This window comes from Vombatus ursinus, unplaced genomic scaffold, assembly GCF_900497805.2.
Source record: "Vombatus ursinus unplaced genomic scaffold, bare-nosed wombat genome assembly UNPS02015255.1, whole genome shotgun sequence".
NCBI lineage: Eukaryota > Metazoa > Chordata > Mammalia > Diprotodontia > Vombatidae > Vombatus > Vombatus ursinus.
The window spans coordinates 37,228,120-37,243,740 of NW_020955033.1; the positions used below are offsets into that span (position 1 = coordinate 37,228,120).

Sequence of the window (15,621 nt, forward strand, 5' to 3'; positions counted from 1 at the left end):
TTTGCCATTTGGGTTAGTCTATTTTTTAAGATGTTATTTTCAGTATTTTTTGGGGTCTCCTTTAGCAAGCTGTTGATTTATTTCTCATGATTTTCTTGCATCACTCTTATTTCTATTCCCAATTTTTCCTCTACTTCTCTTATTTGCTTCTCAGAATCCTTTTTGAGCTCTTTCATGGCCTGGGACTGATTCATATTTTTCTTGGAGGCTTTGGATGTAGGAACTTTGACTTTGTTGTCTTCTTCTGGTTGTATGTATTGATCTTCTTTGTCACCAAAGTAAGATTTTATGGTCTGACATTTTTTGCTCTGTTTGCTCATGTTCCCAGCCAATTACTTAACTATTAAACTCTTTGTTAAGTAGGGGTCTGCTTCCAATGTGGAGGATGTACTGTTTCAAGCTTCGGGGGTTTTGTGCAGCTGTTTTCAGAGATACTTCTAGGGACCTATAAATTTTCAGTTTTTCCAAAGTGCTTTGATCAAAGGCAAGGTGTTTATTCCTTTCCTGGCCTGTGCTCTGGTCTATGAGTGACCACAAGCAGTCTTTTCTGCCATAGAACTGTGAGGAGGATTCCCTCTTCACCATGCCCACACTCCTCCTGGCCCCAGGACTGCCACCCAGGACTGTGACCCAGATCCAAGCAGGGGCAAAACAAGAAAATCCTGCCTCAGCACCAACAAAGAGATCCTTGCAATCCCCCTCTGATCAGTTGCTTGATCCCCCCTCCCCCCGTTTGGGCTGAGAACTCCTGAAGAAGCCACTACCCTGGGGCTGTGCCAGGACTGGGGCCAGACTGAGCTCCTCTGTCACCAAGATCCGAAAAGACCTTTCCTACCTTTCCTACTTCTAAGTTGTCTTTGGTGTTTGTGGGTTGAAAAGTCTGGAAATCTCCATAGCTGCCTGTGATTCAGTCCCCTGAGGCCTGCTCTAGGTTTGCTGAGCCCTGTCTTTGTCTGTGCAGCCCACACTGAACTGCGCTCCTCTCCCAGCCTGTCTCAGCAGACCTTTCCCATCAACCATCTAGGTTGTCTTGGGCTGGAAATTTTTTTCACTTTGTCTTTTTGTGGGTTCTGCTGCTCTAGAATTTGTTTGGAGCCATTTGTTTTTTACAGGTATTTGGAGGGGTTTGGGAGAGAGCTCAAGCAAGTCACTTCTTTTACTCTGCCATCTTGACTCTACCCCCACTGGTGATTTCTTACTTGCTAGTTTGATGTTCTTTTCTAAATCTTTATTCTTTTTTTTTTATTTCTTCATTATTTGACACTTGCTGATTAACCTCTTTTCTTGGATTCTTACTCCCCCCTGGTTTTTAGGAAACTCTTCTTCTGGTTTACCTCCCACCTGTTTGAATAACTCAGGCTTTTTTGCTGAATTATCATCCATATCATGCTCCTGATTTTGAATGTCCTCCAAATTCTTTCCTCATCTCTTTTATCTTATTGTTTTACAAGCTTTTGGTAAGCTCATCACCTTTGATGGGTGTAATTTTCTCCCAGGCATACAGTGTTGTACAAATTAATTGGGACAAAGTAAAATAATTAAATTTATTAAATTATTTCAGGCTTTTTTTTTTACATCTTTAAAAAACTTAATGTATAACGTATTCTACTTTTGTGGCAATTTAAAAAAAACAAATATGATTTGGCATTGAGTTTGCAAGATTTGCTAACAAGATTGCTAGCTTATAGACTGTACCTTGTTTGGAAGGACCAAATTGAGGGCCTTCACTGGAAGTTTGAAAATCTAGGAGAACCTAAGGAAGTTCATGGTCTTCTCATTTAAGAATTGGCCCATACACAGAGCAGATTCCTTGCTGAAATTCTGAATCACAGGGTGTCCCTGACAGTCATTCCACATAGTCTTTAATACTTTATGATGAAACCACACTTTAATCACTTTGGTTATTAAGTACATTTTTTTTTTTTTTTGGCTAAGCAATGGGATTAAGTGACTTGCCCAGGGTCACATAGCTAGTAAGTGTTATCTGTCTGAGTCCAAATTTGAACTCAGGTGCTCCTGAATCCAGGGCTGGTGCTCTATCCACTGTGCCACCTAGTTGTCCCTATTAAGTACATTTTTTGACAGGCTGTTTTCCCAAGTCTGACTTAGAAATATAGCTCATGGGTGTTCTTTTTTCCTTTTAAAAATTTTAACATTCTTTTAAAAATGTTTTTTGAGTTCCAGATTATCTCCCTTTCTCCTGCCATTTCCCCACGCACTGAGAAAGCAAGGAATATACCAATTATACATGTAAAATGCAAAACAGTTTCCATATTAACTATATCATACCAAGACAAAGCAAGAAAAGAAAAGAAAATGAGAAAACTTTAATTCAGTTTGCACTCAGAGTTCTTCAGTTCTTTCTCTTTGGGTGGATAGCATTTTTCATCATGAGTCCTTTGGAATTGTCTTTGGTCGTTGTATTGATAAGAGTAGCTTAAGTTTTTCCACAGTTGATCGTCATTACAACATTGCAGTTACTGTGCACAATGATCTCCTGGTTTTTCTCACTTTGCTTTACGTTAGTTCAAATAGGGCTTGCCATGTTTTTCTGACATCATCCTCCTTGTCATTTCTTCACAATCTTATGCCATGACTTGTTCAGCCATTCCTTAGTTGAAGAGTATTCCCTCAAGTTCCAATTCTTTTTCACCATAAAAAGAGTTGCTGAAGAACTCTTTTTCTGTGCATACCCTTTGACCCAGCAATACCACTACTAGGTCTGTACCCTAAAGAGATCAAAAGAAAAGGAAAAAGACCTTTCGGGAAGTGATTGGTGAATTGTTTCAGTTTCTACTTTTTCTCTGGTTCTAGAATATCAAGACAGTTTTTCTTTATAGTTCAGTGAAATATGATATTTAGGCTCCTTTTTCTTTTAAATTATGGGTTTCATGTAGTCCAGATCTCGCCTTGATCTATTTTTCAGGTTAGTTTTTCAAATAAGATATTTCACATTTTCTTTTATTTAAAAAAATTTTTTTTTTTGGTTTTTTGGTTTTTGGTTTTTGGTTTTTTTGGTTGGGCAGTGGGGGTTAAGTGACTTGCCCAGGGTCACACAGCCAGTTAAATGTTATGTGTCTGAGACCGAATTTGGACTTAGGTCCTCCTGAATCCAGGGCTGGTGCTCTATCCACTGCACCACCTAACTGCCCCTATTTTTAAAAATTCTTTTGACTTTGTTTTATTGTTTCTTGATGTTTCATGGAGTCATTAGCTTCAGCTTGCCAAAGTCTCATTTTTAAGGAATTGTTTTCTTCAGTGAACTTTTGTACCTCTTTTTCCATTTGGCCTATTTTGCTTTTTAAAGAGTTGTTTTCTTCAGTGAATTTTTGTGTCTCTTTTACCATTAGGCTAATTCTGTTATTTTCAAGTGTTGTTTTCTTCCATAGTGAGTGAGTGAGTGAGTGAGTGAGTGTGTGTGTGTGTGTGTGCGCGTGAGCCTTTCGTCAAGTGTTAATTCTCTTTTCACAATTTTCTAGCATCACTGTCATTTCTCTTCATGATTTTTCTTCTCTCACTCTTATCTCTTTCTTTCTTTAACTCTACCAGGAACTCTTGTTGGGTTTATGTCCAATTAGCATTTTCTTTTAGGCTTTGTAGCTTTTTTTTTAAAAATTGTCTTTTGCTGAGTTTGTATCTTGGTCTTCCCTGTTATTGTAGTAGTTTTTTATGTTCAAGACCTTTTTCTTTTTCTCATTTTTCCAGCCTGTTTCTTGACTTTGAACTTTATGTCTTAAAGTTGGGCTCTGCTCACCTAGGAGTAGGGAGGCACTGTGCCAGGTTTTAGGCTTTTTTTTGTACTGCTATTTTCAGAGCTAGTTCTGTGGGTCTGCAAGTTTTCAGTGTTTCCAAGGTGGTATGATCCATGGAGATGTGCCTGCGCCCCCCTTTCCCTCCCCCCTTTCCACTCTGTTCTTTACCCAGAAAGGGCCCCTGGTCCCATGCAGCTGCAAGCACTAGTGCTTCTCTTGGCTTTGGAACTATGACCAGGCCCTCTGCTCTCCTGCAACTGCCTTGCTAGTGCTCTTCTCTCCCTGAACTGCAACCAGGGACCCTACTCCTTTGTGATTGACCACAGGTACTTCTCTCCACCTGGGAACAGCCACCTAAGACTGCATATGAACAATAAAGGTACCAGTCAGTGTCATCTGTACCCATTGTTAGCAAGGGATCCTCTAAGCAGTTGTCTGACTCCCTGGATCTCTGGGCTGAGAGCTCTGGAAGCTGCTGCTTGAATATTTAGCTTGTTTTGCAACCTTGGAGTCCTCTCTTTGAGTACTTTCCTTATATAGGAAGGACTTTCAAGAGAGTAAAAGGGGAAAGACCCAAGAAATCTAAAGTACTATTAATGCAACTTTAAATTTCTAGTGTCTCTTTTCTAGTCTTCAACAGCAATTAAAATTTTGTAGTATCATTTCTGAGTGTCACTGCATGGAGATTAAGTCCTTTGTTGTATAATCTCAATAAAAAAAACACTTGAATATGTGTTTCTCACATTTTATAAAAAGGAAACTAAAAGAGAGAACCTAGTATTTTCTCACTAATTTCAATGATAATTCCAGAGATTAATTTTTTTCATTTTTTTCCAAGCAAAATTTTTATTTGTATCTCGACAGCAGTAGATGGTTCCTTTGTTAGTACACGGTTGACTCTTGATTTGCATACGGACAGGACACAAAGAAAACCAGTTCTAATATGAAATTCAGGGATTCCTGATCTGTGTCATGAATCATAGAAGCATGATCTTTACTTAATAAATCTATGTAAAATGGATCTTCCTCTAGAGGGGTTTGCCAGGTTCTTTGCAAAGAGAAAAAAATGTGAAAATTTTTGATAATTAGATAGAGTCTTTTCAAATAGTCCCTTAATGTGATTTTACTGTTAAATCTATTACACAATGAATGAACACGCTTGAATAATGTGGTCTGAGGGCAATTGCTTCCCCAGTTAGAATGGCAGTTAAGCTTATACATTTACATGTTTTTTATGTTCTAATCTTTTCTAACCACATAATTTATAAAGAAGACTGTGTACCAGAAAGCTAGAATAGCTAAGGCCCAAGGTGTTTGGCAGTGGAGAAACTCACTAATGGGAGGAGTGGGGGCAGCATGGCAAAGAGATGTTCTGGGATGAGAAGGCTTGGAGGGATGGATAGATCTTACAGGTTGAAGAGGCCCCAGGTGTTGAGGGACATGCTAGGATGAGAGGGCAGCTGAGGCCTGAAAGTCCGAAGCAGAGCCAGCTGAGGAGTGAAAGTTCTCAGAAAGGACGAGTGTATATTTGTGTTGTAGTATTTAAGTATGTATTAAATTAAATCCAAGAATATCTTATATTGTAACTTGACTTCTTTCTTATTTTGAGGATATCATAATTGCTCTTTTTGTTTGTTTGGAATTATACTACATTCAAATAGAATAGTATGAAGCACTAGCATATAAATTGTTTAGGGAGATATTTAGTATAAATATATTGATCCTCTAAGTAAAGCCATTGAACCTTTCTAACTGAATTGAATTCAACTTGTTATAGAATTGTAATTATTATCCACACCTCTTTTGTCTTGTACTTGTGAAGTTAATTTTTTTATCCACTTTTGACTTTACATTTTTGCTTATTTAAATTTAATATTTTTTATTCCAATGTTCTAGTCTTGTCAAGATCTTTTTGATAGTGATTTTGTTGTCTGGTATGCACACGATCTTTGCTTTTCATCATATCATTGATAAAATAGTAAACAGTTTAAGTTGAAGTACAGATGTCCAGGACACTCCACTATAGACCATTTTGTAAGTTGGTACCAAACCTGGACGCTTTTTAACACTGGACACTCATCCAGTTTTGAAACCACAGAGCTATGATGTGGCCTAGATTGTATGTCTCCATATTATTGAGAGGAACAGGATGATAGACTTTGCCAAATACTTTCCCAAAACCTGGGTGAATTGTGTCTATGGTATTCACCTGATTACCAGTCTAATTTAAAAAAATAAAAAGCCTGATGTGACTTGTTCTTGAAGTCTTGATTATTTTTTCTAGATGCTAACCAAATACAATTTTGTTATAATGTATTCTAGAATCTTGCCAGGAAATTAAAATCAGACTTACTGGTGTATAGCTTGCAGGCTCCCCCACTCTTTTCTCTTTTGAAATTCAGGATATTTACCTTTCTCTAGTCCTATGGCATATCTCATTCTTCACAATTAATTTTAGTCTATTTAGATCCTATTGATCCTTTCTCTAAATTTACTTGCTTGAAATCTGGTCTTCTAAAATCTAGATCATGCCAGATGATCCCTGGCCTTTTTCTCTTCTCTCACACATATTCTGAGATGATCATTTACCTTCAAGTTTCCCATCATTTCTACTTGAGCAACTACTTCCACTTTGCTGGTGAGAATTTGATCTAGGACAGCAGTTCCCCTTACTGGATCCTCTTTCTTTTGATGATTGAAATTATCAATAGGGCAAGTGAATAAGTTATTAGCAGTTCTCTTTTTGGTCAAAAGAGCTTCAGCAGATGATGATGTCTATGTTAAATGAATTCTTCTGTCATTGCTGTGTCATGCTTCCATGCATGGCTTATGATCTGTTTCTCAAACTCCTGATTTATCTTTCTTATTCTATCCAGTGTAGTCTGTGGTGTAATCTGATGATTTATATCCCTCTGTTTCTTGTTTCTTGTTATCCAGCTGTCCCTGCTGTGAGATTAAATTTGTTTCCTTGATGTCGCTGGCCCTTAATACATTTTTGTTAGATACTTGAGTTCCTACAGTTTGTTGTTAGATCTATTCTAGGATTTTATCTTTTCTGAGTGTCTGGGCTTCAGTGTTATTTGTTTGTTTATTTGTTCATTCATTTACTTACTTTACATTGTAACTAAGTTCTGTGGTATCCAGTGCAGTGGCTGTAAATGGGCTATTTTCTCATCATTTTCAGTTGAAAGCCCTTTAGATTTATTGGGGCAGTGTGACATAGTGAAGAGAGCAGTAGCATTGGAGCCAGGAAGACCTTGGTTCAAATGCAGTCAGACACAGATTAACTGTGTAACTTTGGGAAAATGAATTTACCCCTCACTGCTACAGCAATTATCTGGGACTATAAATTGAAGAGATTGAATTTCCTTACTTGGAGTTCCCTATACCAATGAAATCAAGGGTGCAGGCCTCTGATCCCTATTCCCTATCCCTTGATTAGATTTGCAAGACTCAAAGCAAATACATTTTTTTTTAAAGTGAGGCAATTGGGGTTAAGTGACTTGCCCAAGGTCACACAGCTACTTTGTGTCAAGTGTTTGGTCTGAGACTGGATTTGAACTCAGGTCCTCCTGACTTCAGGGCCGGTGCTCTATCCACTGTGCCACCTAGCTGCCCCCAGCAAATACATTTTTAGTAGTCCTTGTTAAGTGTACTCCTCTGTTGTATACCTGACAAAATTAGGTACACATGTTAATTATGATATGATTAGGAAAATAACAAATTATACATTTACAGTTTACAACATGTTCCTTCTTATACCACACGGTGGCTCTGTAAGTCAATTTTCCCAGAATATATCAGCACAGTTGGGGATGGGAGGTTGGGAAATGTATTTGATTATTGGGACATTTTCATTAGAAATGCGACTATCTTAGAATTCTTTGAAGCACTTCTCTAAGCAGACATGATTTTCTAAGTGCTAACAATCTTTTAAATATTTTCCATTACCCTAGAATTTTAAGTGATGGGGAAAAGGGGATTTGTTTTACTGAGTACATCATTTCTAATCTAGGTGTCTTAATTTGAGGGGGGAAATAGTACTTGATCAGGAAATGCCAGAAACGGGACCTTAGTTAACTGTTAGTTTTCACAAATATTTGTTAACTATAAATTGAGACTAATGGGAATGATGTAAGTAAAAGCATGAGATAGAATTTTGAAGTTTTGTCAGAATTTTTGTTAGCTGTATCCTTACCTTTTTACTAACTAGTCATTTCCTCCCCATTTTTAAAAAATAAATTTTGCTTAAGTTAAATTAAAATTGTTCCCTAAGGGGTGTTGATTTAGGATGTTTAGTATAAATATACAAGCATTTGACTTGTCATATCCTTCCTAAATATAAAACATTACATCTCAGATACAGGGTAGCATATATGAGTAGAATAAATTTAACACAGTGTAATCTACTCCTTCTTCTTATTTAGTAATGCTACAGCCTTTTGACTATGATCCAAATGAGAAGAGTAAACACAAGTTTATGGTACAGACGATTTTTGCTCCATCAAACACTTCAGATATGGAGGCTGTGGTGAGTACATTCTGTAATGAATTCAGTTTTAGGAATCATTTAAGATGTGTAAACTATAAGGCATTAAGAAATATTGTGCCTCTATAGTCATCCCAGAGAGTGATTATTTAAAAACTTCAGCATTCACTACCATAGAATTTATTTTAAAATCAAAGATATTGTCAAGTGACCCATCTAAATGTATAGTTTTAACCTTTTTTTGATTTTCTTTTGTCTCAGTTACTAGGGTTTTCTGATTACTAATGGTGCATATGGGAATGTTAATTTCTTTCATGTAGAAATTTTCCTATTTTAAGATTTGAAGTATGAGCTCTCACACAGTTTAGTGTATAGTAATTGCAAGTGTTTCCAGAAATGACTATCTTGGAACAAAGTGTTAATGTTCACTAGCTACGATTATGAGAGTCACACCAGGTATTTTCAGTAGATTTTCCTTTCTATTAATTTGTTTTAATTCTCTTAACTGATTTTTTTTTTTGCAGCGAAGGCTATAAATATTTTTAATTTCTAAAGGTTCACATATATTTCTAAGTCTCAGAAATGTAACATGTAGAAGCTTCCCATTACTTTTCTTCTCTCCAGGAATTAAAAATGGTGCTTTTGTGAGCCTTTCTCTCTGTCCTTGAGAAAATGTTGCTGAAGAGCATCAGGCCTTGTATTTTCTTTGTAAACTTTTAAATAGAGATACCATTGTAGATGCCCTAATTCTCCTTTCTTCACTAGGCATTCTGGTATCTCAGATTAGGTGTGAATGTCTTTGCGTGTTTCACTGTGTGGTAAGAGTACTTCAGGAAGTTTTTCTTTTTTCTTTTTTTTTTTGTTTGCTTAGGCAGTTGGGGTTAAGTGACTTGCCCAGGGTCACACAGCTAGAAAGTGTCAAGTGTTTGGTCTGAGGCCAGATTTGAACTCAGGTCCTCCTGACTTCAGGGCTGGTGCTCTATCCACTGTGCCTCCTAGCTGCCCCATCAGGAAGTTTTTAAGCTAGTTACTTGTTAATTTTTGTCTCATATAGGTGTAAACTGGTCCATATTTTACTTTTGCTATTAATAACCTCCAAAAGAAGACATTGTTGTCTAATAGAGGACAAATGGAATTTCAGTTTCTGAAACTTTCGGTTTGGAAGCTGATGCCAATTTGGTACTTTCTACTTCTTGAATGTGGATCATTGCTAAAGCTGTCTGTTTCTTTTTGATCTTCAGCATGTCATTTAATCTCACCAGTTCCTTTTCCTCATCTGTAAAATGATGGGATTGGGTAAGATTATTTCTAAAATTTGTTGACTATTTGTCAGCTCCAGAACAGGATCTTGGAATAACCCTTTCTCTTCTTATCATTGATTACAATGACATAAGAAGCATATTGGTATTATCTAAAGGAAATATCAATGTAAAGCAGAAATTTATTTTCGAAAAAAATGAGTAGTGAAGCAAATTATTAATTCCTGACCTCTTGGTGGTAGAATGGTACACAAGAAAGAATGCAGAATTTAGAATCAGTTAACCTGTTTGAATTCTGGCTCCTTTACTCTCTTTCTGCCTTTGTGATATTAGCCAAATTACATTTGGGCCCCTCTCTGGGCCTCGCCTTTGCCATCTATAATGAGAAAATTGGATTAGATGTCCTCAGAAGACGCACTTAGCCCTAAATGATGATCCTGTGACCTTATTCTGTGTTCTTTATTGTTCTCAAAGTTAGTTTGCTGCACTTGTATTTTAAATACTAGAGTCCTAAGTTTAGTAGTGTTTAAAGGAGCAATTAAAAATAGTACTTTTTCAGAAAATCTGTAAACTTAACACAGAAAGGGAGCTCTGGCTTTGCATCTATATCTATCTATATATATATCTATAGCTGAAGCTATCTATAATTGAGCAATTAAGAATTAGTTTTTTTTAGAAAATCTGTAAACTTACACAGAAAGGGAGCTCTGACTTTGCATCTAATGGATATATCTATATCTATCTATGTTTATAGCTGAAGCTCTCTATAATTGAGGAAGCTTTTGAACTTTGAAGTAAGCATTATATATTTGCCTTCTGTCATATGTTCTGTGTTTAAAACTCAGGCCCTTTATAAAAGCTAGTCATTTGAATTGATTATTCAGTCATTAAAGTATAAAGAAAAATGCCTCAGAACGAGAAGCTTTGGAGGTTTTCCTCCTACTTTCTTTCCACAAAATGCATTTCTACTTTAACCTTTATTTTAAAAAAAAAAAAAAAAAAGTGAAGAAAAAACCCTCTAACCTTTAAATCCTATTACAACTTAAAGTTAATAATATTCTTTTACAAATAAGGTTCCAGTCAGCACTAAAGTATTTACATGGTTCCTAGACCTGTCCATGTACTCTAAAGCAGTGGTTTTACGTGTATGGCTTGAAACATTTCCAAGTGTGACCCAAACTAGATTAAAATGTAATTGGGAAATATTTAACAAACCAGATTAAGATGTGATTAAAATGGGAAATATTTAACAAAATAAAACTGCCCCCAATGTGTGCTTCTTAGGCTATTTAATCAAGATGAGGGAAGCACCACAATAATTAAGGAAGAGGGTTCTATTGCCTGGAACTTCTTGCTACTTTTACAAACGACCGAAGACTTTAAGACAATTTAAAAATGTTTAGGGGGAACAGACTATAGTTCACCTTATAACTTAGCAGATTTAGGAGATACTCATAGCCCAAGAGACTGCATTCTTTTTCATTGTTGTCACTTCAAATTCTGGCTTGTAGGATTGCTGAATCCTTAGTGTTGTTTTTAGCCCTAGAGACTAAGAAGCAGGAATAAAGGCAAAGTTGGCATTATAGAAAAAGGCACATAGTACTTTCTGTCTGCTTGTTTAAGTTCAGTCCTAGAATTGTGGAAAAATTCAGCCTATATATTCTGTTAAAGCTTGATCATAATAATTCATACTTTCACTTTATTGGAGCTTTAAAACATGTAATTTTAGATGAAAGGAAATATTGATTTTATTTTACATAATAAAATTTTGGTAAGCAGACCAAAGGTATTTTGTGGGGTAGGGGTGGGGAGGATGCTGCAGATTTAATAAATAACTCTCAAAACTGTTTTCGAAAATAGCATGTATGTATTGTATTATATGCATTTTATATGAATTGAGAGAGAATTGTTATTTAGATTTTTGATATGTAATAAAATTTTTTTAGTGGAAAGAAGCAAAACCTGATGAACTGATGGATTCCAAATTGAGATGTGTATTTGAAATGCCCAATGAAAATGATAAATTGGTAAGTAGATAATGTAATTAGTAACATCACCATCTTCTGAATATCCCAAGTAGGAGGATAAAGTTCTCTATTCTTTTCAAGTTGCTTTTGCTTATAATGTGTTGTTTTTGTGGGTCCTTACATAACTTGTATAACTTATATTTTAAAAACTAGATACTTTCACAAATTTTTTATATTGTATACATTAAAACAAAAAGAAAACTTATTTTCAGTCATCTGTAGACATATTCTGTAAAAGAAAGTACTTTGAAGGGTTTATTTAGGTTTATTATAGGATCACACTTTGCCTGAAAGGGCCTCATAAAAGAGAAGGAGCATTTTTGAACTCTTTGAATGTAGTCATATACATTATTGATTAGCCGAAAAAGAGATAAACTATTTGAGTGTATATGTGTTTGTGTGTATGAGCTTATCTACACCTCCTCCAAAATAATGATGCATTAGTACCCTAAAGAGAAAATAACTTTATATAGATGAGCAGTTTAATAAAACAGAGTTGACTATTTTAGAAATTTCAATACATTTTAGGATCATTGTTAAAATTATTATCTGGTTTTAGGTATTAACATGCAGCCTTAAAGTTAACATTTAATCTTCAATTGTAAAGCATGTAAAAGAAGAAATAGCTGGACAAATTAGTAAAGCTTGATTAATTTAGGCTGCAGGAGCTTAGAAAGACATTAAAGTCTTTTAGCAGTGCTAATAGGTAACCTTTTCCATAGCTACAAAACTTAGATTATTAGACAGTTCTTCCTTATATTGAGCTGAAATCTCCTTGCCTATAGTTTTTCCTTGTTAGTTCTAGTTCTGTTCTTGAATAAGTGTCTGTAAAGTTTTATAGGCAAGGCTAATTCTCTTTGTTAAGAACAAAGGCAGTGACATAAGATTATGGTAGCTTCTCTAAGCTCATTGAAAGTATATGAAGAAGGAAATTGTTAAAGAAGTGTCATATCTTGTTAGGTGAGAAGAATAGAGCTATTTTCAAGATGCTGTGGCTGAATCTGTATACTTTTCAGGGCTAGATACAACTTCTTGTTTTTCTTGGTCCCAAAGAAGACATAAGAAAATGTACCTCCTTCCCCTTTGCAGAAGTGAGAAACTATGGCTATAGAACATTGCTTATGTTGTCAGATTCAGCTGATATGTTGGTTAGTTTTGATGAACTCCACCCCCCCCTTTTTATTTGTTACAAGGGATAAATCTCTGGGTAGAGGTATGTATTTGGAAATTAAGATGATATAAAAAAAATCAATAATAATTTTGAAAGAAGTTCTTGGTTTGGTGGCAAGTAGCATAAATTCCAGATCTCTAGCATTCTTTTTCACCTTACATAATCAGTTGTCAGATCTTGCCATTTCTACCTTTGTGTCATCTCTCCCATCCTACCCCCTTTCTTCACTCACATAGTAGGACTTCTCTCTTTTTGATTATGCAAAAGCCTCTTAATTTGTCTCGCTCTTTCAAGTCCCCAGTCCATCCTGTACATTACTGCCAAAGTAATTTTCCTTAAGTGTCAAGTTGACCATGTGACTCCCCTATTTAATCAACTCTCATGACTTCCACTGGGCTCTGGGATACAATATGAACAATTCTAATTTAGCTTTTAAAGACCTTTACAACTTGCTGCCTTTCTAGCCTCACTGTGTGTTTCTCTATTCTGTCATTCTTCCTCCTTCCTCCCACCTCCACCCCAAGAATCTAGCTAAATTGATCTTCTCTTTGTCATACATGACACTTCATCTCTGATGTCTTGGCTTTCCTGAATGCCTAGAATGTACCCCTTTCCCACCTCTGTCTCATAGAATCTCTTTTCCTTTAAGATGCTGCTCAAGCACCATTTTTTGCATGAGCCTTTCCTTATCCTCTCAGCTCCACTTGTGCTCTCCATCCTAAGCTACCTATATTTAACAACTTTGTATATATTTCCATTAACTTTATTTTATGAATATCTGTGTGTTTGTGTGTGTATACACACATACATATACTTGCTTCTGCCATTAGAATATAAACTTACTGCAAGTAAGAATTGTTTCATTCTTTGTACTTTTATTTCTAGTACCTAGCACATTGAGTGGTGCATAATAGGTACTTAATAAATACATTATGATTAGAAGAATGCCTGTTGCCAACGTGCCATATTAGTCTACTTCTTGTCATACTTTAGTTTCCTGTTCATTTGGCTTCCTTAAGTCCAGCCATGCATTTTTTTTTCTGCCATGGAAGCAAGCTACATGTACCTACCACTTCTTTCTGTACCCTTATCTTTGTTTCAGTAAGTCCAATTTCCTCTCTTGGCACATTCCAACCCAGTTCTAGTTTCCATGGACCATAGCACTGAGTCCTTTAGAACTACTGTAAACTCCCATCTATTCTTTACCTTTTCTTTCCAAATATTTTTGCTTCTTTACTTTAACTGAGAGAGATTTTTTCTGGGAGACATCTCTGACAGTTGTCATCACTGGATGCCATTCATTTTACTCCCATCAACTTAAGGACTAATCAGAGTGGTTGATGTGTGCCTTGATTTCCCATTGCCTGACTATTTCTCTAAAAGATTTCCTGTAATATTATCAGTATTAAAATAAAATTTCTTATTTTGAATGCATGCAGACCATTTATTTATTTAATATAATATTTAATGTTGCTGTCAACTAGTGATTTCTCAATTTTCTCAGTGACTTTTACACCTGGCCTATGATCTTTCTCTTTTCTCTAACCCTGACCTTTGAGGTCTTCCATATTCATGTTGATAACCACTGGAATTTGCTGACCACATAATTTCTTACTTCCTTAACTCTGATGATCTTATGCTACCCCACCTCAGACACCCACACCCTCATACCAGCATGGTTGTACCTATACCTTACCATGTCTCAAAACTGTACTACCTCCAAAATTGGAATTTTATTGACTATATGTACTTTTTTCTTTCTCATGTCTTTGTTCTTTACCCTCATTAGCATCCTTTTGATTCTCCTTGTTCATTTCCCTCATTCTGGCTTCACTTGTTTCCATATCCATTTAAGGAATACCATCGAAGAGCTGCTGTGGCTTATCCAGAGAAAGGGTAAATCAAGATAGAGAGGGGACCAGAAAATATTAGCTCAAACTTCATATGCTTGGCAATGGGACATTATAATCTTTTTCAAGTATTTAAAAGCCTGTTCCACTAAGTAGAGATTAGACTTGTTTTGCCTGTCCCCATATGACTAATATTAGTTTTTGCCGAGGCACTTTTCAGCTCAGTATAAGAAAATATTTCTTAACAGTGAGTTCACCAAGAGTGAATGGGCTTTTAAAGTAAGTAATTAGTACATCTTTGCTGGTCTACAAATAAAGGACAGATGGAATCTTGTAGAAATTTCCTGTGGTAACATTGATCTTTTAGATTCCTTCTAATTCTAGGATTCCTTTATTTTTATGACTCCATGGTCTGCTGTGGCCCTAGAATTTCTCATTGCCCATTCCCCTCTTCAATTGTTCCTGACCCTGGATGACTAGCTGACTTTTTTTTAAAAAATTTTTTTGGTTAGTCCTATTCGCATTCCATAGAAACATCATTGGACAAAGTAATGAAATCCAATTGATTTCACCCATAGTAGATTCAGTGCTGCTCAGTAATCTTTCTGTTCTACTCTTATTACTCTCATTACTCTCTTCTTATACTCTTATTAGATACTCTCTTCGTTTGACTTAAGAGATACCAAACTCTCTTGGTTTTTCTACCTCTCTGTCTCTTTAGCTAGGTCAATGTCTTCTTTCCCATCCCTTAATATGAGTGCTGCCCAAGGGACTGCCTTTCCCCTCTTCCTCTTAGTCCTTGTCCCCCTTTCTTTCCATTGTCTCTATTATTTCCTTTAATCTCATTCATTCCCTTTGTTTCAGTTATCACCTTCGCAGATTTGTTGCTCCAGCTGGACATCCTACTGGGATTTCTACACATGTCTAAGCTGATCTCATTATCAGCCTCTTAAACTTGCTTTTTTTTTTTTTAAACTTGAATCTTCCTGTCTGTGTGGCACCTCTATTCAACACTTTTGTGTGTGTGAAATTGGGTTGTCTTTGAAAATAGTAGGATTTTTTTGGGGGGGGGG

General features: G+C 36.0%; 1 protein-coding gene across 1 annotated transcript in view; it reads left to right on the top strand.

Annotated features, from left to right (window-relative positions):
- LOC114031870 (vesicle-associated membrane protein-associated protein A) overlaps positions 1–11,552 on the top strand; it is a 49,645-nt gene extending 38,093 nt beyond the window's left edge. The window contains exons 3-4 of the mRNA XM_027847055.1: positions 8,180–8,283; positions 11,447–11,552. Coding sequence (XP_027702856.1) covers positions 8,180–8,283; positions 11,447–11,539 — 197 coding nt within the window. The 3' untranslated portion in view covers positions 11,540–11,552. The remainder of the gene's footprint in view (positions 1–8,179; positions 8,284–11,446) is intronic.
- Positions 11,553–15,621: the final 4,069 nt, after the last annotated feature.